At 38.9% G+C, this 23,533-nt stretch overlaps 1 protein-coding gene across 1 annotated transcript in view; it reads left to right on the forward strand.

Annotated features, from left to right (window-relative positions):
- BICC1 (BicC family RNA binding protein 1) overlaps nucleotides 1–23,533 on the forward strand; it is a 229,681-nt gene that overhangs the window by 105,411 nt on the left and 100,737 nt on the right. Inside the window, exon 3 of the mRNA XM_038411732.2 lies at nucleotides 17,884–17,953. Coding sequence (XP_038267660.1) covers nucleotides 17,884–17,953 — 70 coding nt within the window. The remainder of the gene's footprint in view (nucleotides 1–17,883; nucleotides 17,954–23,533) is intronic.

Genomic DNA, 23,533 nt, shown 5'->3' on the forward strand with positions numbered 1-23,533 from the left:
AAGGCCAGAAGGGACCATTAGGTTATCTCATCTGCCTTGTATATACAGGCCACTAAATTGCATCCTGATATCCTTATATTGAGCCCAAAGGCTTTAGTTAGACTAAAATATTGCAGCCCTCAGAAGACTGAATTCAGTGCCACAGGCTGAGGGCAAGAGAGACCAAGGTATATTAACTCCTTAAGCCCCTGCAGTGGCAAGGAATTGATTAGGGGAGATGCGCTCTGATTCCAGCCAGTGAACCACACGCCTTGCGACAGAGGAATTCATAAAAGCCCAAAGGCCCCTGCAATTCTGTCTTGGGGGGAAATTTCTTCTGGACCTAATTGGAGGTCAGTGTGACTCTGAGCATGTGAACAAGACACACCAACCAGGAATTAAGAAAGAGGATTCTCTGTAATACTGTCTCCAACTGTTGCCAGTATGACGCTTCAGGGACAGGGATTGAGGGGAAAGCACACTAGACAACAGTAAGAAAATTGTGCCTCAGGGCAAAAATTCCTTTCTGACTCCTGCAGGCTGAAGCCCTTAAGCATGAGGTTTGATTATAGTCATTATCTTAATTCAGCGCTGCTACTGTTATGAACATGTTGAGGACAGTGCAGGCAATCTTGTTCTTCCTATGGCTCATGAAGGAAGGGAATGAACAGAAGGATTCATAGTTTGGTATGAGTCACAATTAAGTATAACTTGGGAAATAAGACCTCAACCCAGCAAGACATGCATTCAAACGAGCCCTTGCACCTGGCTGAAACCCCATCTTCATTAGTGCCCTATATATGATGCAGGGGTCTTCTTGCAGAGGCATTTGCAGAATTGGGGAGCTAAATCTTTTCTCTTGTGTCTAAGGCTTTGTTTAGTGTCTCAAGAATTTTCATAGAATGTCAAGTGATACATCAGCTTATTGGCTAATCCAATGGAGCCTGAATAAAGATTGGACAATATATATCTAAGATGATTTCCTGGATTATGTTGGGGTATGCGGGGGGCATCTGGGAAAATCGGGATCTTTGTCATAAAGTTAACTCTTTCTGTAGGTTGTTGCTTTAAAAATTTTATCAGAGGATCATTGGATCCACACTTTTATATTTTATAGTGTAACACTTAACTTGTGTTTTGTCACTCTGCCTTTTCACCATTTGGGAGATTGTATGTTTCTTCTACACAAAAGTATTAATTTGTAAATTTGGTTCAGCTTTGCAAAGTTTGGGGATGCTTTGGGACCACCTAGTATAACTGGTGCTTAGAACTCTGAATTTTCTTTCCCTAGAGAGACAAAATAATATTTAAAATGTGGAGGCAAACACTTTATGCTGCAGATAAAACACCTCTAATATGGGTTTATAATGTAACTGTAAAATGGTGATTTGATTATGGTGATTATACATGGCCGCAATAACATCACATTTCCTATATCAAATGGAGGTATTCAGCCCTTTCGCTGATTAAAAATGGCTTTCTTCTCTTTTAGGAGTTGCAGATCATCTGTATTTCCTCTGGTGAGGGTCATGGAGAGATGGTGTGTGTAAAAGATAAAATAACAGAGCTTTACTCTTTAGAATTAGCTTGTTTGTGATCTTTGCAGAATAAATATAACACACATTGCCCCCAAATGACTTGCTGAAATTTGTAGAATTATTACAGTAAAACTAAATGGGCATTTGGTTGCTTGTGAAAATAATCTTCATTGTAAAGTTATGTAAAGCACCCTTTAAGCAAAGAAAAATATAAAACAATCATATTCATGTGGAGGGTTGTAAGAAGAGCTGTGCAAAACATTGCTAAAGAAACTCAAGTCAACTTAGGTTTGAGATGGGGGTTAACTTACTGACCGTAAAACTCAGGCCAGCTTTACAAAAAGAACACAGATTTGGGCTGAGTTCTGGACTGAGTTTTACTGGCTCCTCTGTAATTCTTACATTTATATTTCCCCACCAGCTCTCAGAATCTTTATCATACCACTGATGTGGCTTCTCAAACACCAGGTCTCTTCAGGTGGCACTGAGTGGTTGTCCCTCCTTCCCATGTACTATATTTAAAGTGGTTGCTGCCCTATCTCCAATGTAGGTAAAAAGGTTTTGGGGTGAGTTGAAGATCCTCTTCCCTGATACTTTAGCAGTGAGGAGAGGACACTTCTGCTCCTATTACCCATGCCTGACTGTACTGATCGTATGTCCCATGACGATCTTAGTTTGTAGCTAGGGAATTTGCGTTCTTTGAAATGTCTGTTGTGTGCTTTTTAGGGTGGTGGATGACAGTGGGAACAGGAGTTCTTGTTCTTTCTGCTTTACAATAGGAGCAGGTTATGCCCCCTTGCAGATCCAAAGCATAAAACTTTCCTTCATTTTGGATGGAGCCTTAGCTATTACAGGTAGATATCCATCCACAAAATTAAATATGTGGAGGGTAGGTTACTAAAGACCCCTTGAGAAAGGAAGGAAAATGTGTGGTTCTGTATTTTTGATGACTGACTAATTTGGAGCAAAAATCCTGAAGGAGGCCTGATAGTGTCTGGTTTGCTGATTTTTAAAGGCCCCAGGGCTCCTGCTGTGGCTGAGAGCCCTGGGGCCTTTGAATCACCTCCGGAGCTACCAGCTGCAGAGGTGGCTGGGAGCCTTGGGGTTTGGGGCAATTTAAAGGGCCCTGGGCTCCAGCCGCTAGTTTTAGATTTGGAATTGCTAGATACCCATTTTCCCCACCTCCAATCCATCCAAAATTCCTCTGAAAAATAATTTCTTACCTAGCACTGTGACTGTATTCAGCCTGCCCTACAGTCTCTCTATTGCCTCTTCAGTCTCTAGCATAAAACTCAAGCTCCTGATTTTGTCCTTTAAAATTCGTCCACAGCTTGACTCACTCCTGGCTCTCTGCCTTTGTCTCCTTTTATTCCCCTCTCTTCCGAAGATCTTTCTTCAAACCAAATCTGTCTGTTTGCCTCTTCTGCATCTTTTCCCCACATTGGTCTGGTATTTCCTTCTTTATCTTCCACCATAACATCTCCCAATCCTCCTTACATCCTTTCTCAAAACCTATTACCTCTAATTTAGAAGATGGAAACCGGGGAGGGAGCCTAGCCTACAACATGGCCAGCTAACATGGCTTCAAGCTTGTTTGCTTCCGTCTTGCCAGGGCTTTTCAGTTATATTAAGCTGCTGGCAGTAATGCGATAGATAAACAAGAAACCCTTTCACCCATGAAGACAAGATTTACCCATACCACTCTGGAAAGAAGGGTTTGGTGGTCTTCAAGGGTATGTCTATAATGCAATTAGGTACCTGCAGCTGTCCTGTGCCAGCTGACTCAGGCTCATGGGACTCGGGATAAGAGGCTGTTTAATTGAGGGGCAGATGTTTAGGTTTGCGCTGGAGCCTGGGCTCTAGGACCCTCCCCTCTCACAGGGTTTTAGAGCTCCTGCCCAAGCCCGAATGTCTGTGCTGCCATTAAACAGCCTCTGAGCCCTAGTCAGCTGACATGGGCCTGCTGGGGTTTTTTAATTGCAGTGTAGACATATCTCAAAATAAAATACAGGTTAAATCAGTTCAGCGCATTTGAGCTAAACATTTTTATACAGCAGTGTAAAGACATAACATTGCAGCCAAGTCTTGAGGGCTTTAAGGGAAAATAATAGAATTATTTTTAATTATTGACTTTTAGGGATGTGAAATATGCAAATACCGTAGGAGAGGTACTACAGTTACACACAGATATGTATAAAGAGAGAATACAAAAATGCATTGTATTCAAAAAGCATTTAATTTATATGTAGACCCATTTATTGGGATGTAAGGAAAACAAATGGGTTCATTTTAACAGTAGAGAGGGGTAAATAAAAATGGTACAAGAATAAAGCAAGGTGGTTGATAGCTTACTATAAACATGAAAAGTTACTTTACAATCAAAAGCATATTGGCAAGTTGGCAGACAACTGAATATATAAATGTCCTTTCAAAATTGCCAATAGTTGCTAGGTGAACTAAACAAATATTTCTTCACTGAAATAATGTAACCTTTAGTAACTGCTTTTTAGTTTAAATTTTATGATTCTGGCATGAAATTGGATCAGCTCTAGTGTTTGAACTGAATGTTTAATATATAATTGGATAAAATAATTTAATAAGCAGAATTTGTGTTCTGCTCCACAAAGTTCTATGCTACGTATTTTTATTTTGTCACTAATGGATTGTTTAAAAACTGAAACACAACTAAAAGCAAAACCCAAATCCCTCGTCTTTAAAGGTGATTAAGACTAAGTGCTATAAAATCCACAGGCAGCTGAATGCCCTAACATTCTATTTAGATGCTACACCAAATTCTTAATTTGCATGATTTATCTTTTGATTCTTTCTGTGACCTCCTGTCAACATTCTACAATAGACAGCCGGTGATATCAGAAGCATTGCCAATCAGTGCTGGTATGAAGGGGTCAGCCTATTTGGAAACAGTTAAGTCAAATTTGGCTGATCTCTTAAGATTTGCTTAAGAGTGTGTAAACAACATTAGGTGCACTCACTATTGAATAACATTTAATTGACTGTGAGGTTGGAGTGATTGTAGTCATCATTTTAAATCACTTGGGTATTTTTACCATTGATTTTAAATCAGGCTGAGGTTTTGTAAAATGACTTTTTGCAATGTGTGATATTGTAACTTTAGATTATAAATGGATAATGAACTAAATTATAAATGTTGCTTTTTTAAAATTGCCACTCCAGGTAAGGTGTCTTACTAGAATTTTACAAAACTGTTATGGGCAAAAAACCAACCAACCAAAAAAAAAAAAACAAAAACCCCACCACACAGCATTTCAGAAATAGGGTCTTTAATTTTCAAACAATTAAACAGGGATGCAACTTTACTCAGATGAATAGTCCTGTTGAGTTTAGAGTAGTGCTTAAAGTTAATTGTGTGAATTTTTTGCAGCATAAGAAAAGCTTGAGTATTTTTATTATACATTTCTATGGTGTCATCTTTGTCATTTTGAAGCAAGTTGCTTCAGTGTTAACAATGAAAAGTTATTTAAATTTTCAATACTTTAATGGATTCATGTGAATTTTTTACGCACATAGGTGAAAGTTTTGTTATGAGTTTCTAAGTCCATATTTAGGCACTTATGATTAATATTGTTAAAAGTACCACAGTGATTTAGGGGCACAAGTCACATTGACTTCAAACTACAAATTCTGATGAAGTATTGTTTGGTGAAAGCATTTCAGCTTTCTTTTGTTTATTTCGCTATGTTGGAAGGTGGAGTTGGTTGCCAGTGTATTGTGGGCTATTTTGTGGTTATACTACAATAAGGCCATGTCTACACTACAAAATTATGTCGAACTAACTTATGTCAGCGTGCAGCCATTGCAGTTATTAAATCGCTGGTGTGTACACATTTGGCTCCTTGTGTTGGCAGTGTGCATCCTAACTAGGAGTGCTTGAATTGATTGTATTGCCAGTGTGGGGCATTGTGGGACAACTTCTGAAAGCCACTAACAATTGACGTAAGCAACATTGTGTTGGTGCTGACACTGCGTTGACCTAGTTTAATCAACTGTGACTCTACGCCACTCGGGGTGGGGGGGGGTTGTGTTATTAAATATGCATAGCATGGCACTTACATTGGGGGGAGCCAAATTTAAGTGAAGACATTTCTGCAGCTAGGTCGAGACGATGGAGATTGCATCGATCTAACCCTGTAGAGTAGTCCAGGCCTAAGGAAGTTAATGAGGACCTGATCTTACCTTTTTCACCACAGATGAGCATTTGAAGTGTGAAACTTCGTGTTAATTGGCCATGCTACAGCCATAGTATTATATCACAGATTTCTCACCTGAGCTGTGGCGGTTGCCAGGAACATCCATCCTGCATCCATTTCTATTGATGTTGCTTTAGAACCACAGATTATGACCATTCCCACATGAGTGGCATAAAAACCAATCAACAGGAATATGAAGTATTTTATATGCAGGTATTATATGTTCTGTTCCATTCTCCTACTGTTCTTACAGTTAGAAAGTTTTTTCTGAGATTTAATCTAAATCTGCTATGCTATAGTTTGAACCCATTGGAAGAGAACAACTTTTCTCCATTTTTGATAGCAGCCTTTCAAGTATTTGAAGACTACTATCCTGTCTCCCCTTAATCTTCTCTTTTCCAAACTAAATATACCTAGTTCCTTCAGTCTTTGTTCCTATAGCTTTTAGAGTAGCAGCCGTGTTAGTCTGTATTCGCAAAAAGAAAAGGAGTACTTGTGGCACTTGATGCATTCCGATGAAGTGAGCTGTAGCTCACGAAAGCTTATGCTCTAATAAATTTGTTAGTCTCTAAGGTGCCACAAGTACTCCTTTTCTTTTTTCCTATAGCTTGTGTTCCATCCCTTGGATCATCATTGTCGCTCATCTCTGGAGCTTTTCCAGTTCCTCTACATCCTTTGTATACGTTGTTGATCAAAATTGGACATGGTGCTCCAGCAGAGGCCTAACCAGCACCTAGGAACTAGAAATACTTTGTTCATAACAAGTTTTAAATGTATCTTTTGAAAGGAAAAAGATATAACTAATGAATTTTTGGAGGTTTAACATGTATACAGGGAATTACAAATGTTATTAGTAAGAACCTTTGTTTTATTATACATATTGTGCCAAGATATCTAAATAAAGCAGATTATTTGGTTGTATTTCTTCACCTACAAATGTTGATATGCACCTGTTTGATGACAGTGTTTCAGACTTCCATACAAAGTCCTAATGTTTAGGATAACAGTAAAATAACCCTTCCAGTAAAAGTATTTGTTTATGAAAAAGCATAGTTGCCTAGTTTTTAAAGGCCATAACCATGTCACTTATTTCTCTTTCCTACACTGTTTTGCTATTACTGGACTTTGGCTCTGATTTGCTGTGTAATCTTATGCAAGTCTCTTAACTTCCTGTGTCTTAATAATTATATCAGTTGTAGAAAGGGGTATGTTGTTGGGATTATTGTGAAGCACTTAAATGAAAACTCTACGTAAATGGTAGTATTGTGAGCAGATATGGACTTTATGAATGTAAAAATGGATTACCCTGAGAATAAATATTGACTATGCTAAAAAAAGGTTAATATTTGTTTGAAAACACTACTGTTGGGAAGATACATGGGGGTCTCTTACCCACTTTGAAATGTCTCCCCTCTTCCTCCTCAAAACTGTAAAAGGCTTTCTCTTTGGAGCCATGATTCCATTGAGAAGACCAACAATTACATAGTATGTAGATGCCAGTGTCCTTCCAGGAAGGGCTGGACAAAATAATCTTGGTGGTCAGTTAAACATGTAGACAATAGATGTATGGTTACATGCTCTGCAGATGTTTTAATAAAAAAAAAATCTTTTCACTGAGGCTATGAATTTCAACAGATTGATACATTTATATTTTTCTTTTTAAATAAAACTGTGAAGGGAAGATGAAGTTGAGGAATGGGGAAACCACTATAGTATTTATTTCAGAGCCACGGAGCAGTTATCTGGAAATCAGAAAGCACAGACTTGGATATTCTATCATAAACTCATCAGGGATGAAGTTAGCTGCTTCCACCCAGGTTGCATTATATGGTTAAAATTGTTTCTGATCTTAAAGTTAGGACACAGAGAGTGATAGAAACAGTGATTCATTACACGACTGGCTTTGATCAGTCTTGACGCAGGATTTTTCTGTTTTATGTTGTTTGGCCTAATGATTTGAGGTTTTTAAAAAAATCTTTATTTTTGAATTTTCCATAGTTAAAATAGATATAATTGAAAGCATGAGAACTTGAAAGAAGATACTTTTTCTCTGAATCCTTAATATCAGGAAACGTTGCAAGCCTATACTTGACAAAGGAATATTGAGCAACACATAATCCTGAATCAGTGAACAAAGGATGAATGGAGATTTGGTTTAGCTACTGGAAACTCAGTAAAATACAGTTGGACTACTACACAAACCCCTATATATTTTTTCTCTTTCTGATTTGAACTTTTATACAGTTAATGTCCCAATTAAGGGTATACCAAAATAAGTGACTGCCTTTCTTCAAACAACTGGGTATAGGATGTCTAGCTTGGTATGGTCTTACCTACCTAAACTTAAGAAACTGTGGGTTGTCCACCAAGAGTTCTAATAGGAATATTTTATTGTCTAGTGGTGATGATGTTTAGTAATCTTATTCAGACCCTGAACTTGTATCTAATATAATTTGTTCGTATATATTGTATATAATCATCTATGCCCACTCCAAATGTGTGCGAGATTCTCTGTTGTTGAGCAGACATCCTCTCCTCTCCTTTTTTCACTTTTTTGCATTTTCCTTTCTTTATAGAGATTTCTTTAAAGAGATTTCTAAGGTGGTTAATCACCACTGTTTGAGGCAATGTTAAGAGGACAGTAGTAATTCAGGGAGAGACCAGGTTAATTGGAAGGAAACAGTGGAAGTTGTATAGAAAATATTTAGCAAATCAAATACTGTAATTCCAGTGAAACTACACTGTACTATTCTGATGGCTTTGTAGATTTTTCAATTCTGTCTTTTGCTTGTTTAGTAATATATTTTATTTTACTCTGTTTTTCTATACACTAAAGTTTTTTTGTTTTGTTTTATGGATAAGATTTTAAAAAGTATTTAGTGTTTGAGGACCACATTTCTTGGTCTCCCAACTTAATATCTTTAAGGGGTCTGAGTGTCTCAAGATGTCTAGTTTTAGGTGTCTCAAGATGACTAGTTACTTTTTTACATCTTGGCCTACAACTTTTTATTTCATCACTAAGTGCTGTCTAAATTTCTGCCAAGAATTTATTTAAATTTTCTGAATTCTGCTTATTGCAACTAACATTATAGGGCTATTAAGTAAAACTTCTTCTATTCTTTCTCAAAGTACTAGACTGTGTTATCCATCTGAACAAATCTGTGTTTCTTTGTTTTCTGAGCAGAAGACAGTTCTTTGACAAAAGATTTAAAGGCTCATCAGATTACAGTTAAATTTTCTAGCTTTTTGTGATCAATTCAGCTTTCTTAGCTTTCTTACTGATTCTGCTCACAGGAATGGAGTAGAGTGTGGGAGATCCTCATGCTTGCAAAGAAATCAAGTGCTCTGTGATTATGGTTTGCACTGGTGTCAGTCAAGTTTAGGAACCAAATATAATAGTTTTTCTTCAATGAGAAATGCAGTGAGTTACTTTCAGTATATTTTTGGACCATCAACCTTGAGTTTTCCTTTAAGTAGTGGATGCTTTGCAGTAGCAGTTGAGTAGAGTGGAGTCTTGCAATGGTGGATTCTGCTTGTCAGTGTCCTACAATTCCCAACCTTTAAAAGAGATCCTGGGACAATTCTGAGGAAGCTGGGTCTCTGAGGCCTTCTTTGGGATGATGGGAAGGAAGAGGAAATCTTAGGGTTCAAAATTTAGGAACATAGAAATTTCCATAACAGATCTGTGGTCCTTCTTATCCAGTAACCTGTCTTTGACAGTGGCCACCACCTGATACTTCAAAGGCAATGTGCAACAAACTCTGATGTGGACAGTTATGGAATAACCTGCCCCATAACGAAAGTTTCTTTGTAACCCCATTCCAATGCTGTCTTATATTCTGAAGCATGAGGGTTTATATCTCTTCCAAACTTCTAGGGTAGGGTTTTTTTTTCATTCCTACTACTGTAACTCTAGATGTTCTTGTTAGCCTCATAAATGCAAAATACTGTTTTGAATCCTGCCGAGTTCCCGATCTTGGTGACATATTGTTGCAATAACTTCCACGGGCTGTCTGCTGTGGCTTTTTTTTGTTTTTGTGTTTTTAAAAAAACCCTTCTTTTATCAGTTTTAAATTTGTGGCCTTTCAATTTCATGAAATGTTCCCTTTGTTTCTTATGTTCACAGTAAGGATAAGATTTTGTCATGCAGATCACGGATTCTGTGACTTTCAGAAACCTCCATGGCACCCTGGCGTGGTGAGGGCCCCACAGCTCTCAGCTGCCACGGTTGTCGTCACAGACTCACAGAATCCATGCTCTCTCTGCTCCATTTAGTCCCTGCGAGTTAGCCCCCTTTGATGTGACAGCCATACCCGATAGTTGCTCTAGCTCTTTGGGGTTATGCCCTTTGACCCCTCCACCTTCTGGGGCTGCATCTCTGAGCCTGCAGCACGCCTGACTCTCTCCGTGAGCCCCCTCAGGGAGTCCACTTGCTCTAGACCCCCAGGGCCTCAACACCCAGAGGGAGCAATGCAACCCCTGACACTCAGCCAGTGTAAAACGTAAAGGCTTATTGTATGTTTGAACACAGCACAGGAATTTCTCAGGGCCTCAAGCATAGAAAGTCTCAGAACCCTCCATCTGGCTCTGTCCAGCATCCAGGTGGGCTCAGGCCCCTCTTTGTTCTCAGTCCAGAGGCATCCTCCTTCTAGCTGACCAGGTTTTCTATTGTCTGTTCCATCCCCTGGTGAAGCCCCATCGAATCAATCAGTTCTTCCACTGACCTGAAGAAAACCACTTTCCCTGTTTATTTGGCATAATAATTGATCATCTGACAGGCAAGAAACCTAAGCAGAGCTGTAGCCCTGCAACCAAATTGCCTGCAGTCTGCACAATTACCCTGCTTGGGACCCAGACAGTTTTCCAATTTACATAATTCGGATAAGCAGGAATCCTCTTCCCCTATCCACACCTTTTCAAAACAATTCATCTTTGTAGTAAGTGGGTGAAACACCCATTGACCTCTCTAGAGTTGCACTTGCTTATGCAAGTATTGAATTTGACCCTATATGTTTAGTAATTTAAATACTTGTGTAATTAAAATGCAAATAAATATCCATATTATTTATTACTTGCCACTGTTTGGCTGATCTGGTTAAATTAGAAATCTACTCCTGCTTCTCTCTTGCTTGTTTTCAGCATAGTGTGCAGCTCTATATTGATCCCTGCCCAATAAAAGTCTTCCATTGCCACATCCATCAGACTCTCCCTAGGACAGTCCCGCACCAGCATCAACTTCCCTGGACACAATAATCAGCTTCAGCAGTGAAACCCTACAGACAACTATATAGATAAAACCCACGGATCACACACCTACAGTCTCAGATCCAGTAACCACTCCAGACACACCAACAAATCTGTTGTCTACAGCCAGGCACTTGGATACCACAGCGTATGCTCTCAGGAGAAAGCTCGGGATACGCACCGTAACACATCTAAACCTGCTTTCACCAAACAAAGACACTCCACCAGAGTAGAAGATTACATCATGAAATGGGCCACCCAAATACCCTGAGAGAACCTACTTCAAAACAGAAATAAAATCCCTCTGACTGCACCCCCTTAGTTGTCACCTAGCCCCCCACTCTGGAACCCATATGAGGTGTCATTAAACAATTACAACCATACTCGATGGGACCACATCCTAAAAGAAATCTTTTGCAACCCCCCTTTCTGGCCTTCAAACAATTCACCAGCTCATCATCAGAATAAGTTCCCTACAGACTGGAACTCACCAACTCAAATCAGCACCAGACCCTGCCAGAACAACAAATGCAAAACCTGCAGACATATTTCCAGTGCTATGATGATTAATACCGCCTGCGGCACAACTTTTCAAGATCCATGGGTTGTTCCCATGCCTAAGTGCTCCAATAACAACTATGTGGGTGAAACCTGACAATCACTGTGCTCTCAAATGAACTCACAGAAAAATAAAACAAAAATACAATACCACCCAGCGGCAAACACTTTCCACAAAGTAGTCACTCCATATCTGACCTCTCAATCCTCATAGGGAACCTGCACAACACCTTCCAAAGATGAATCTGATACCTTAGATTCATAACTTTGCATAATAAACAGTAAAAATCATGGTCTTAATAAAGACACTGGATCTATGATTTATTACAACAATCTATAACCTACTAACTCCTCTTTTTTTGGTCCTGTGACTGCAGAGGTGTTAACTGGCCACTTAACATTGAATGATCCCTTAGAATGTGTTAAATATTTATGCTAAATAATCTGTTCCACCTTGTTATAGCTGTGACTTTCCAAGACCAGAAGAAAAACTGTGCCACTCAAAAGCTTGTCTCCTTCACTAGTAGAAGTTGATCCAATAAAAGATATTGCCTCAACCACCTTGTTTTTTGATTGCCACATGCGACTGAGTTTTTTGTGGATTGCTTCTCAGCGTGTTTCAGAAAAAAAGTATCACTAGATGGCTAGCATTTTGGCTTCTAAAATATGAGACAACCATGAAACTAAAATAAAAGAATGTAATGTAAGAGGCAGAATCTCACTATGGCATAATTCTAGGATGAGTCTGAATTTAACTACTTTACTCTTGATAAATAGTAAATCTTCATTTTTCCTTTTTCTAAAATTCTGCAAGGCTCTTGCAGTTCTATTATAGAATTCAGTTAAAAGAAATTAAAGCAAACGAATATAAAATATGTAATGTTCATAGTTTGTTTTTATGCAACCTCAGTTTCACTCTCCAGATTGTAAGAACTAAATTGTAATAAAGTAGGTGACTGTCTGGTGTATGTGTTTGAAGTTTACTTTTGATTACAGGATGATTACATCAAGAAATGTAATTTAAATTCTTTTAAAGCTGATTGTTAGGAGTAACCCGCAGTCATTTCTGGAAAGAAACGAATGAAAACAGGAAGCTTTTTAGGTAGTAAAAATAGTTCAGAGGACTAAAATAAATGTGAAACTGAATAAGTGTATTGCTGCAAAAATGAAGAAAGAGATGCAACTGTACAATAAAGAAGCATGTTCCTTGGTGTGTAGTTGGGGCCTTGAGCTGCACCCAGTAGTAGGGTGTGGACTGAGGTTGTTCCTTCTGGTATCCGTTCCAGCTGCGACTAGGGTTGTTTCTCTCTCCTCCCTCCACCCATTTTGTTCCAGTTTGCCCCGCCTCTCTGGCGGTCTGGGACTGCTCGTATTGATCAGCATAAGAAGCAAGACTTTCTGTTGAGTCCATTTTTTTTATCCCATAAACACTGTTTTATTTCCTCCTTGGACATATTCAGGAATTGCTCCTGAGCCATCAAATCACACATTCCCTCAAAGCTAGTTACACCCCTTCCTTTGACCTATTTATCTAAAGATCCTTCATCTGGTTTAGATAAGTCACATTACTTAGTCCAGGTCCTTTCTTAAGGGCTCTAAATTTTACCCTGTAAGTTTCAGGTGTAACTTGAAATTGCTTTAAAACCAAATCCTTGAATTTATTATAGTCAGAAGCCTCATCAATATGCATCTTATTGAATATGTCCAGAGCTCTTCCAGTCAATTGTGCAACCATAAAATTCCTGAAGCTCATAAGATGGAGTGTGCACAGTCTCTCGAAGGTGAGAAAATATTCAGCAATATGACTGGATTCATCATACTGTGGACATAGTCACTCCTATTTGTAGATTGTTGGATTAGGATTATCCGGAATATTCTGCTGAGCCTTTGCTTTCTCCATCTCCAGTGCATGCTTCCACTCTTTTTCCTTTGCCTCCATAGCTCTCCTGTGGGCAGCCTCTAGGGCTTTTTCTGCCTCTCGCTGCCTCCAGTCTGGTTAACTCCAGTTTGTGTTGTGCCTTGGTTTCTGTCATCTTAGCCTCTCTGTTTTTAACTAACTTTACACCTGAGAGTTAGAAAGAAAACACAAAACAAACAAACAATTTTACTGGCTCTTAAATTTTTCTGTGCTGTAATCTGATATCTATGTTCTCTGATAGCTATTCTCAGCCTACAGAAAAATCCTTTTTTTAAAAAAAAAACACCTGTCTCCAAGCAAATAGACAGAAAAATCCTCTAGCTGCTCTTAGCTAAAAAAAAACAAACAAATAAACAAAAACCAAAAACCTCTTCAGGTCTGTGAAAAACTTGTGAATTTCCCTGCAGGAGGTAGAGAAAACTCCAGCTCAAAAAAGAAAGATCCCTTTTGTTATGTCTGCTGCTCTGTCCCCCCAGGCAGAGACACAGAATTTACAAAACCTTTTAAAATCCTGCTGTGCTTCCAGTTCAAAATAAATCTCAAAATGATCCCACCGCTCTGCCACCATGTCAAGGTTCCTTCCTCACTCTGAACTCTAGGGTACAGATGTGGGGACCTTCATGAAAGATCTCCTAAGCTTTTTCCTACCAGCTTAGGTTAAAAACTTCCCCAAGATACAAACTTTGCCTTGTCCTTGGACCCTATGCTACCACCACCAAGCATGTTAAACAAAGAACAGGGAAAGAGCCCACTTGGAGATGTCTTTCCCCCCAAACCCTACACCCCCTTTCCAGGGGAAGGCCTGATAAAAATCCTTACCAATTTGTACAGGTGAACACAGACCCAATTGGATCTTAAGAAAAATGAAAAAGCAATCAGGTTCTTAAAAGAAGAATTTTAATTAAAGAAAAAGTAAAAGAATCAGCTCTGTAAAATCAGGATGGTAAATACCTTACAGGGTAATTAGATTCAAAACATAGAGAATCCTTCTAGGCAAAATCTTAAGATACAAAAAGACACAAAAGCAGGAATATACATTCAATTCAGCACAGCCTGTTTTACCGGCCATTAAACAAAAGAAAATCTAGCGCATTTCTAGCTAGATTACTTACTAACTTTTTACAGGAGTTCTGTGCTGCATTCCTGATCTGTTCCTGGCAAAAGCATCACACAGACATACAGACCCTTTGTTCCCCTCCTCCAGCTCTGAAAGTATCTTGTCTCCTCAGTGGTCATTTTGGTCAGGTGCCAGCGAGATTATCTTAGCTTCTTAACCCTTTACAGGTGAAAGGAGGGATTTAAAGGTTGTTACACTTCCCTTTGTATTTATAACAGTCTGACATAAAGATATACAAAGATTTTTCTCCTGATATTGTTCCAAACACAGGATTCCAAATTTTTATTGAGAGGACAAGGGAATAGTGGTGTGTAGCTTTTATTCCAATGAGTTTTTTCTCCCACTGGCAGCCACTTGTATAGCTGATCTTTCTCTTTAGCATCCCACCCTTCTTGTTTTAGTGTCTTTTTAACTCTTTCCTCCCAGCTAATCATATATAGTGAAAACAAGAATAAACTTATCATCAAAGAGAGATTCAAGAAATAGTGAGTAACAATATTGGAAACAAATGGTTACATATATAATAAAATCATAACAGGCTTGCTGGAGACTAAACTAAAGAAGTTTCTAATCCAAAGCTGTTTCCAGTGTTTTCGACCAAGACTGGTTGAGATCCCACTTTCATGAAGCAAATCCGATATCCATTCACTTCCTAAGTGAGGGATGCCCATGTTTTCTTTGCCTCCCAAATATAATCAAAGACATTTTTGAAGTGAAACCTCTTCCCCCCTCCCCCGTGTTTTTCTTCCTGTTAAATTCTTTCCGAACTTTTTTTTGTAATCTTTCATTTGCTTTCAGTTTAGACCATTGATAGAACCATTGTGAATGAGAACACTCAATTTACATGTAAACAGATAGATAGATAAACCTCCTGTGTCTGACAGAAAACCTATTTTTGCTGGTGACCAACCTCCCAATACAGATTTTAAAAAACATATACTGACTCCTTACATACATTTCACAGTGATATTGGATAACCGATGTGATGCCAGCTTTTGTTTGAGAGCTCACATTACTTTCTTAGGTGTACCAGAATGTACATACAAGATTAAGGAAATTCCTATAGCCACTCTACACCCCCTTGCCAGTTGGCATTATGAGGTTCTTGCATCACAGTGGTCATGGGCTCCAGTTTTCTGAAATAACCCACCTAAGGGACTGAAAAATGAATTTAAGAAACTTTTTTCTGATTTTTTTTTGTTTTTTTTATTGAGATGAGTAAAGTTCTTTTTCCTCCTTGCCTCCCAGAAGCACAGGGTTTGGCCATCATTGTCTGTATGGAGGCCTTTTGCCTCTACATTGACTCCTAGCTAAGCGGTTTTAACATTGTCTGCGGTGGAGCTGTGCTGTCAGAGGCTTCCAAGATGGTCGTTGTCTGCAGAGCCCTCCGTTGGTAGACTGGGACACTGAACAGAACTCGTATAAGTTAGTGCTGATTTGCCTTTGAAGAGAAGTTGGCAGAATGTGGTTGGCCTTTCTAGGCTCTCTTCAGCTTCAGATCCCGAATTTTATCGTCTATCTAGAGAATGGCTTCACCTAATTCGGGAGGGATGGGAAGAGCATAACACAGTATCATTGTTTCCCTTTCTGTATTTGAGTAGACTTGCCTATGTTTTTAAAGAGTCTGCTAGTTTATTTTTTTAAACTTGTACGTTCTTTGGTAGTTCCAAAAGTGATGACCACTTCAAATAATGAGTGAGATTTCAAACAACTGAAATTTCAAATGGCTGTGTGCTCCAGTCTTTCCTTTGTGGAGTGAAATGCATATACATGAAGTCAATGTGAGTGAGAGTTTTGGTTGATCTCTAACTCAGATTTTTTACCAGTGGATTTCTTCACATCTGGACTGGAGTCTGCTCAGAAATATGTATATCTTCCTGATAGAATTTCACTCTGTTGGAAATGTCCTCCTCCAGCTGAATTTTATTATCCCATAGTTGTTGAAACACATACAAAGTGTAGGACAGTGAGTCCTGGCTGACACCTTGACTTTTTCCACAGGGTGTGCTAATCTAGAAATTGTGACTGTAGAGGAATTCTATTATTGATTTGGGCAGCAGACAGTATACATTTAGGAATTCTTAAATTAGTGTGTCTGTCCTGGACATGACTACTATTCGGAACTGATGAACATTGGAATGTTTTCTGGTTCTCTTAATATATTAGTTTTCCTTTTTTGAAGTGATCTGGTTATTTATTTTGGGAATTTAATTTATATATTTTCATTGTGGACAGTGCCAAGATGGATTTAGTTGTACTGTTTGGCATTTTTTTTCCCAATTGCTGATTGGAATTATTTCTTGTCAAATGTCTTGCTCAATAAATAAGTACTTTAAAAATTATTTTTGTATAAAAAGTATTCAAACCACTTACTGTAGAATTGCATTGTTTGAGTTATAAAAATATTGCTATTAGTATAATTGAAAAGGAAGCCATTAAAACCATATGAAATATTACATACTATTAAATAGTAAGGCATGAGAGCACAATAGCAAATCACTTACTGAACAATACATAGCCTAATCCTCTACTGGAGTAAACTGATGTAATTCCTTTGAAGTGAGTGCAGTCACATCAGATGAGGATGTGGCCCAAAGAATTGGAATTTTTTTGCACGATAACTTGTATTTTTCTGTTTATGTTCAGAGTGTGAACATTTTATAGGCAAATTGCATGCCACATCAGCTGACTTTAAAAAACAGGAATTTTAGCACTTTAAAAGGATGCAAGAGCTGCTAAATCCAATAAGCAAAAGATATTTTTGGACTATAAACTTTTCTAGGGATAAAATTTCTTCTTCAAATTTAAAATAACTAATGAATAGTGAAACATAAACTTAGGCAATATATTCTGAATGCAAGCAGAAGTAATTTAGTCTTTAAGCATTCAAAATGAGCCTGTTAAAATGTTTTTATACTTGAATGAAGAAAATAGATTTTTTCATATAGTTTTAAAGCCAAGAAGTTGTCACTATGGGCCTGATCAAATTCCCACTGAAGTCAGTGGGGTCATTCTCTTGACTCCAATGGCAGCTGGATGAGACCACCGAAGTGTGACTTCCTTGATTCCTATTTCCAACCTTTTAGGCTGTCTTGAATCACGAGACATCCACCTCCGGTCCTCACACACACACAAACCCTCCTCAAAACTCCCTTATCATTAACTATACTTTTCAAATGTATTTACTAGGGCATGTGTTAAAAATATGAATATGATCTAACCAATAAAGGAACACTAGAAGATACAGAATGGGGGGAAAGTTTGCATTTTAAATTAACTTTTTTTTTCTTCTTTTAATAGATTATGGAAGAAACGAACACACAGATTGCTTGGCCATCCAAGCTGAAGATTGGAGCAAAGTCAAAAAAAGGTATATTTGCTTGTTTTACTTTCATATTTTAAAAAGATTGAGATTTTTTTTTGTGAAAGACAACACTGAAGTAACAGCATTTAATTTAATCACAAATGAGGTGATTTCTTATAATATTAGACCTTAAAGCTTTGTTTAATCTTCTTTTATTTTTCTTGGATAAGTGTTGATTCTCTACTCATTTGAATTGTCTTGTAAGCTTTAGAAGTTTAGCTGACATTGTGTAGCAATGTATTTTAAATTACAAAGTAGTCTAGAACTCTAAATGTGTTTGAAGCTTTTGAATGGCTGTCAATGTAATCATGGCTATGTCTACAAATTTAGACAAAATTGTAAAGTCCAAATTAAGACAATATAAGCAGTGTGATTGGGTTTTTTTGGAACTGGACACTGATTGTGTTTTAAGATCAGTAGTTGAAGGAATCAAACTGTTGTCGGAATGATGTGTGTGCATGTCACCTGATTTCTTCTTGAAGCAATACTTGAATTAAAACTCTTTCACAGTGCTGAGGGTATTTTGGTTGATGCTGGTGCACAGATGAAGGTAAACATGAGAAAGCCAAGATAGATTGTCCATAAATCTATTTGAAATGTAAAGGAAATATTTGTCAAAAGGGAAAAATATTGATAGACTGACTTTTTCAGTGTTGCAAACAATTAGTTAAATATAAAATAACCACAAAAAGTAGTTGATGGTGGCAAAGTAGAAGATATCTGAAAGTGGAGTTAGGCACTCATACTTGCAAACTTCTTAAAATCCCTGATACATGGTAGACTCTTAAACTTCCATTTCATAAACCAAAACGGTCATATTACCTTAACCTTTTAAACAGGGGAAGAACTCATGAGAGAACAAAAAGGTCTGTTCATAAAGGTGCAGGCTCTGTTTTTTTACGAGCCAGAGAGACCCAGCCTAAGAGAGTTTTTTCCCCTTTCCCTATATGCTGCATGGACACAGAAAGCACATCTATGTGTTTAGAAATGCATACTGCTTGAGGAAAGAATAGCTAGATAGAAAGCATAAGGGAGAAATTTATTTAGTGGTAGTCAGACAGGTGAGGATCACATAAGTAGGAAAAAAGAAAAGGAGTACTTGTGGCACCTTAGAGACTAACAAATTTATTTGAGCATAAGCTTTCGTGAGCTACAGCTTACTTCATCGGATGCATTTGGTGGAAAATACAGTGGGGAGATTTATATACACACACAGAGAACATGAAACAATGGGTTTTATCATACACACTGTAAGGAGAGTGATCACTTAAGATGAGCCATCACCAGCAGCGGGGGGGAGGGGGGGAGGAGGAAAAGCTTTCATGGTGACAAGCAAGATAGGCCATTTCCAGCAGTTAACAAGAACGTCTGAGGAACAGTGGGGGGTGGGGTGGGGGGGAGAAATAACATGGGGAAATAGTTTTACTTTGTGTAATGACTCATCCACTCCCAGTCTCGATTCAAGCCTAAGTTAATTGTATCTAGTTTGCAAATTAATTCCAATTCAGCAGTCTCTCATTGGAGTCTGTTTTTGAAGTTTTTTTTGTTGAAGTATAGCCACCCTCAGGTGTGTAATCGAGTGACCAGAGAGATTGAAGTGTTCTCCGACTGGTTTTTGAATGTTATAATTCTTGACGTCTGATTTGTATCCATTTATTCTTTTACGTAGAGACTGTCCAGTTTGACCAATGTACATGGCAGACGGGCATTGCTGGCACATGATGGCATATATCACATTGGTGGATGCGCAGGTGAACGAGCCTCTGATAGTGTGGCTGATGTGATTAGGCCCTATGATGGTGTTCTCTGAATAGATATGTGGACAGAGTTGGCAACGGGCTTTGTTGCAAGGATAGGTTCCTGGGTTAGTGGTTCTGTTGTGTGGTGCGTGGTTGCTGGTGAGTATTTGTGGGGGTTGGGGGGCTGTCTGTGAGCAAGGACTGGCCTGTCTCCCAAGATCTGTGAGAATGATGGTTCGTCCTTCAGGATAGGTTGTAGATCCTTGATGATGCATTGGAGAGGTTTTAGTTGGGGGCTGAAGGTGATGGCTAGTGGCGTTCTGTTATTTTCTTTGTTGGGCCTGTCCTGTAGTAGGTGACTTCTGGGTACTCTTCTGGCTCTGTCAATCTGTTTCTTCACTTCAGCAGGTGGGTATTGTAGTTGTAAGAATGCTTGATAGAGATCTTGTAGGTGTTTGTCTCTGTCTGAGGGGTTGGAGGAAATGCGATTATATCATAGAGCTTGGCTGTAGACAACGGATCGTGTGGTATGATCTGGAGGAAAGCTAGAGGCATGTAGGTAGGAATCGCGGTCAGTAGGTTTCCGATATAGGGTGGTGGTTATGTGACCATCGCTTATTAGCACCGTAGTGTCCAGGAAGTGGATCTCTTGTGTGGACTGGTCCAGGTTGAGGTTGATGGTGGGATGGAAATTGTTGAAATCATGGTGGAATTCCTCAATGGATTCTTTTCCATGGGTCCAGATGATGAAGATGTCATCAATGTAGTGCAAGTAGAGTAGGGGCATTAGAGGACAAGAGCTGAGGAAGCTTTATTCTAAGTCGGCCATAAAAACGTTGGCATACTGTGGGGCTATGCGGGTACCCATCGCAGTGCCGCTGATTTGAAGGTATACATTGTCCCCAAATGTGAAATAGTTATGGGTGAGGACAAAGTCACAAAGTTCTGCCACCAGGTTAGCCGTGACAGTATCGGGGATACTGTTCCTGACGGCTTGTAGTCCATCTTTGTGTGGAATGTTGGTGTAGAGGGCTTCTACATCCATAGTGGCTATGACGGTGTTTTTAGGAAGATCACCGATGGATTTTAGTTTCCTCAGGAAGTCAATGGTGTCTATCCTTCAACAAAAAAAAACTTCAAAAACAGACTCCAACGAGAGACTGCTGAATTGGAATTAATTTGCAAACTGGATACAATTAACTTAGGCTTGAATAGAGACTGGGAGTGGATGAGTCATTACACAAAGTAAAACTATTTCCCCATGTTATTTCTCCCCCCCCACCTCACCCCCCACTGTTCCTCAGACGTTCTTGTTAACTGCTGGAAATGGCCTACCTTGCTTGTCACCATGAAAGCTTTTCCTCCTCCCCCTCCCGCTGCTGGTGATGGCTCATCTTAAATGATCACTCTCCTTACAATGTGTATGATAAAACCCATTGTTTCATGTTCTCTGTGTGTGTATATAAATCTCTTTACTATATTTTCCACCAAATGCATCCGATGAAGTGAGCTGTAGCTCACGAAAGCTTATGCTCAAATAAATTTGTTAGTCTCTAAGGTGCCACAGGTACTCCTTTTCTTTTTGCGAATACAGACTAACATGGCTGCTACTCTGAAACCTGTCATTATAGGTAGGAAAGGAATGCTTACAATCAATGGTAAAAAGCAAAGTCTCCATGAAGACCTGTTCTCCACCTGGATCCTGCTATAGCCTGAGGTGTAAATAAGAAGAGGGAAAGGGAGTTCTGTGTTCTTATAACAGAATTAAAAAAAAAGTAAAGGGAAAGCAGTATATATAATACTGTTTGGATTTTAATAAAATATTTGATATTGGGTCATATCTTATGAAGTCTTGCATGCAAAATTAATTCAAATCTGCTTGGATAGCCACACCGTTATGTGGATATCTGGCTGAAAGCCATGAACAAAGGATAGAGCAATAGCAGTGTATTGAGTTCTGGGTTGTGTTTGGGGTTGTCATGGTTACCAAGCTAACTGCACTGCTGTCCCTTCTTGGGGTGGAGCCCTACAGGTGTTATGCATCAGGCCCTTTACCTGTTTGGGTGGAATTCTGCAATTCACCCATTTTCAAACTAGGAGCTGGGTACAGTCTCCTGGCTACCAACTGTGACAATTCCATAAGTGTAACGGGTTAGACTCTGCAAGTGTTTCTCTTCAGGGGCCTGTAATAGCATACATTTGCAGTGAGACAGAAACAGTTTCTTCAAAACAAAGCCTGATTTATTTTGCCCAACAGGTAGGTTCACGGTGCTTTGAGGAGTTGATTTTAAAATAAGCACCACGCTTCCTTACCTAAGCGTAACCTCTCCATCCACAGACATCTCAAGCATATCAGATCTATTTTCCATCTCTGAGTTGGGAGGAACATCCTAAGATGCTTCTGCCTTGTCCCTAATCTCTGAATGTTTTACTCTCAGCCTTTTCACTCATGCCTCCTGGCCACCAACTCTCATCTTATCCCAAATTCTCCTTTTTTTAAAGTCTTTGAGCTTTTTGAGTTCTTTTTCATCCCAGGCTTAGTAAGGAGCAAAATGTCTTTGCTGTCTTGATTGGATATAGGTAGGTATATTCTCTCACCAGTTGATGGCCCAGTTATCTTAACTCCTTTGAAGCTGGGTACTTGAGAGGCTGTCATATCTGTGTCATTGCGCGTTTCCTGCATGGCTGCTCAACAGCCCCTTTTACAGCTTTGATTTAGCTCTCCTAATTCAGGTAGGGTAATATCACACAATCGAACAGGGAAACAGTCACAGGTAATAGCCATACGAAATAATAGACGTTTTCCCAGTTCATCACATGGGGAACAGTGCTAAGTGTAGGTGGCTTGAACATCTTCATTAATGAACTAGGAGAAGAAATAAAAAGTAAATTAATGAAGTTTGCTTATGACATTAAATTAGAAGTAAGTGTGAATGCTAGTGAGAGAAAAGAAATACAAAGGGTCATAGAGATTAGAAACATGAGCAGAAAATAACAAAGAAATCTAGCTTGGAAAAATGCAAACTAATACAACTGAGGAAATATAGTCCAAAGCATGTACACATAATGAGAATGAGAAACTTGGAAAATCTTAATGCCAAAAGAAACATAGGGTGGTGGTAGATTGCAAATGAGACATTTTTGCAATGTGATACACCATTAAAAATGGTTAGTGTGGGTTTTGGGCTACAGGGTGTGAGCAGCATCAGGGCTAAAGACTTGTATCCTCTGATCAGTCACTGTATACGTGGGAGGTTGTGTACATACACACAAGATAGCACATTACAACAATATGTAGGGAGAGAACCTATCCCTTGTGTTCCTAAATTTTAGATAGAATGGCCCATGTTTTAATAGTCCACACTGTTTCCCATCCCATTTACATTTGAATAAATTGCCCATTTGCAGCCACAGCTATTGTTTATGCAGAAAAATAATACTGGCAAAGTGTTTGATGTATCTTGACTTCATTTCATAAAATTTAGCAGCTGGAACGGAGAAGGAGAGTCAGCACAGTGTAACCAGCCAACTGTCTGTGAACGAACTCAGTGTTCTGAGACCTGACTGTAGCCCATCTTCTTGACTGGGAAATGAGTACCTAATTAGCAGTCACTTTGTTGGGGAGGAACAGAAGTAAGGCTTATAGAAAAGAATTGTTGATCCACAGATTGACAGGGAGAAAACTTTTAGTACTTTGAATGGAGATAAATGTGGTTCAGGGCATCTTATGCTCTAAATCCTAGGACGATGTTTCGCCATCACCAGATTAGTAACTTGTACTAGTAAAGATGGCTTGAAATTTTGGTAGGCTAGTACTTGGTAGATGTATTTTGTGGCCTTTTGTTAA

This window comes from Dermochelys coriacea, chromosome 7, assembly GCF_009764565.3.
Source record: "Dermochelys coriacea isolate rDerCor1 chromosome 7, rDerCor1.pri.v4, whole genome shotgun sequence".
NCBI classification, from domain to species: domain Eukaryota; kingdom Metazoa; phylum Chordata; order Testudines; family Dermochelyidae; genus Dermochelys; species Dermochelys coriacea.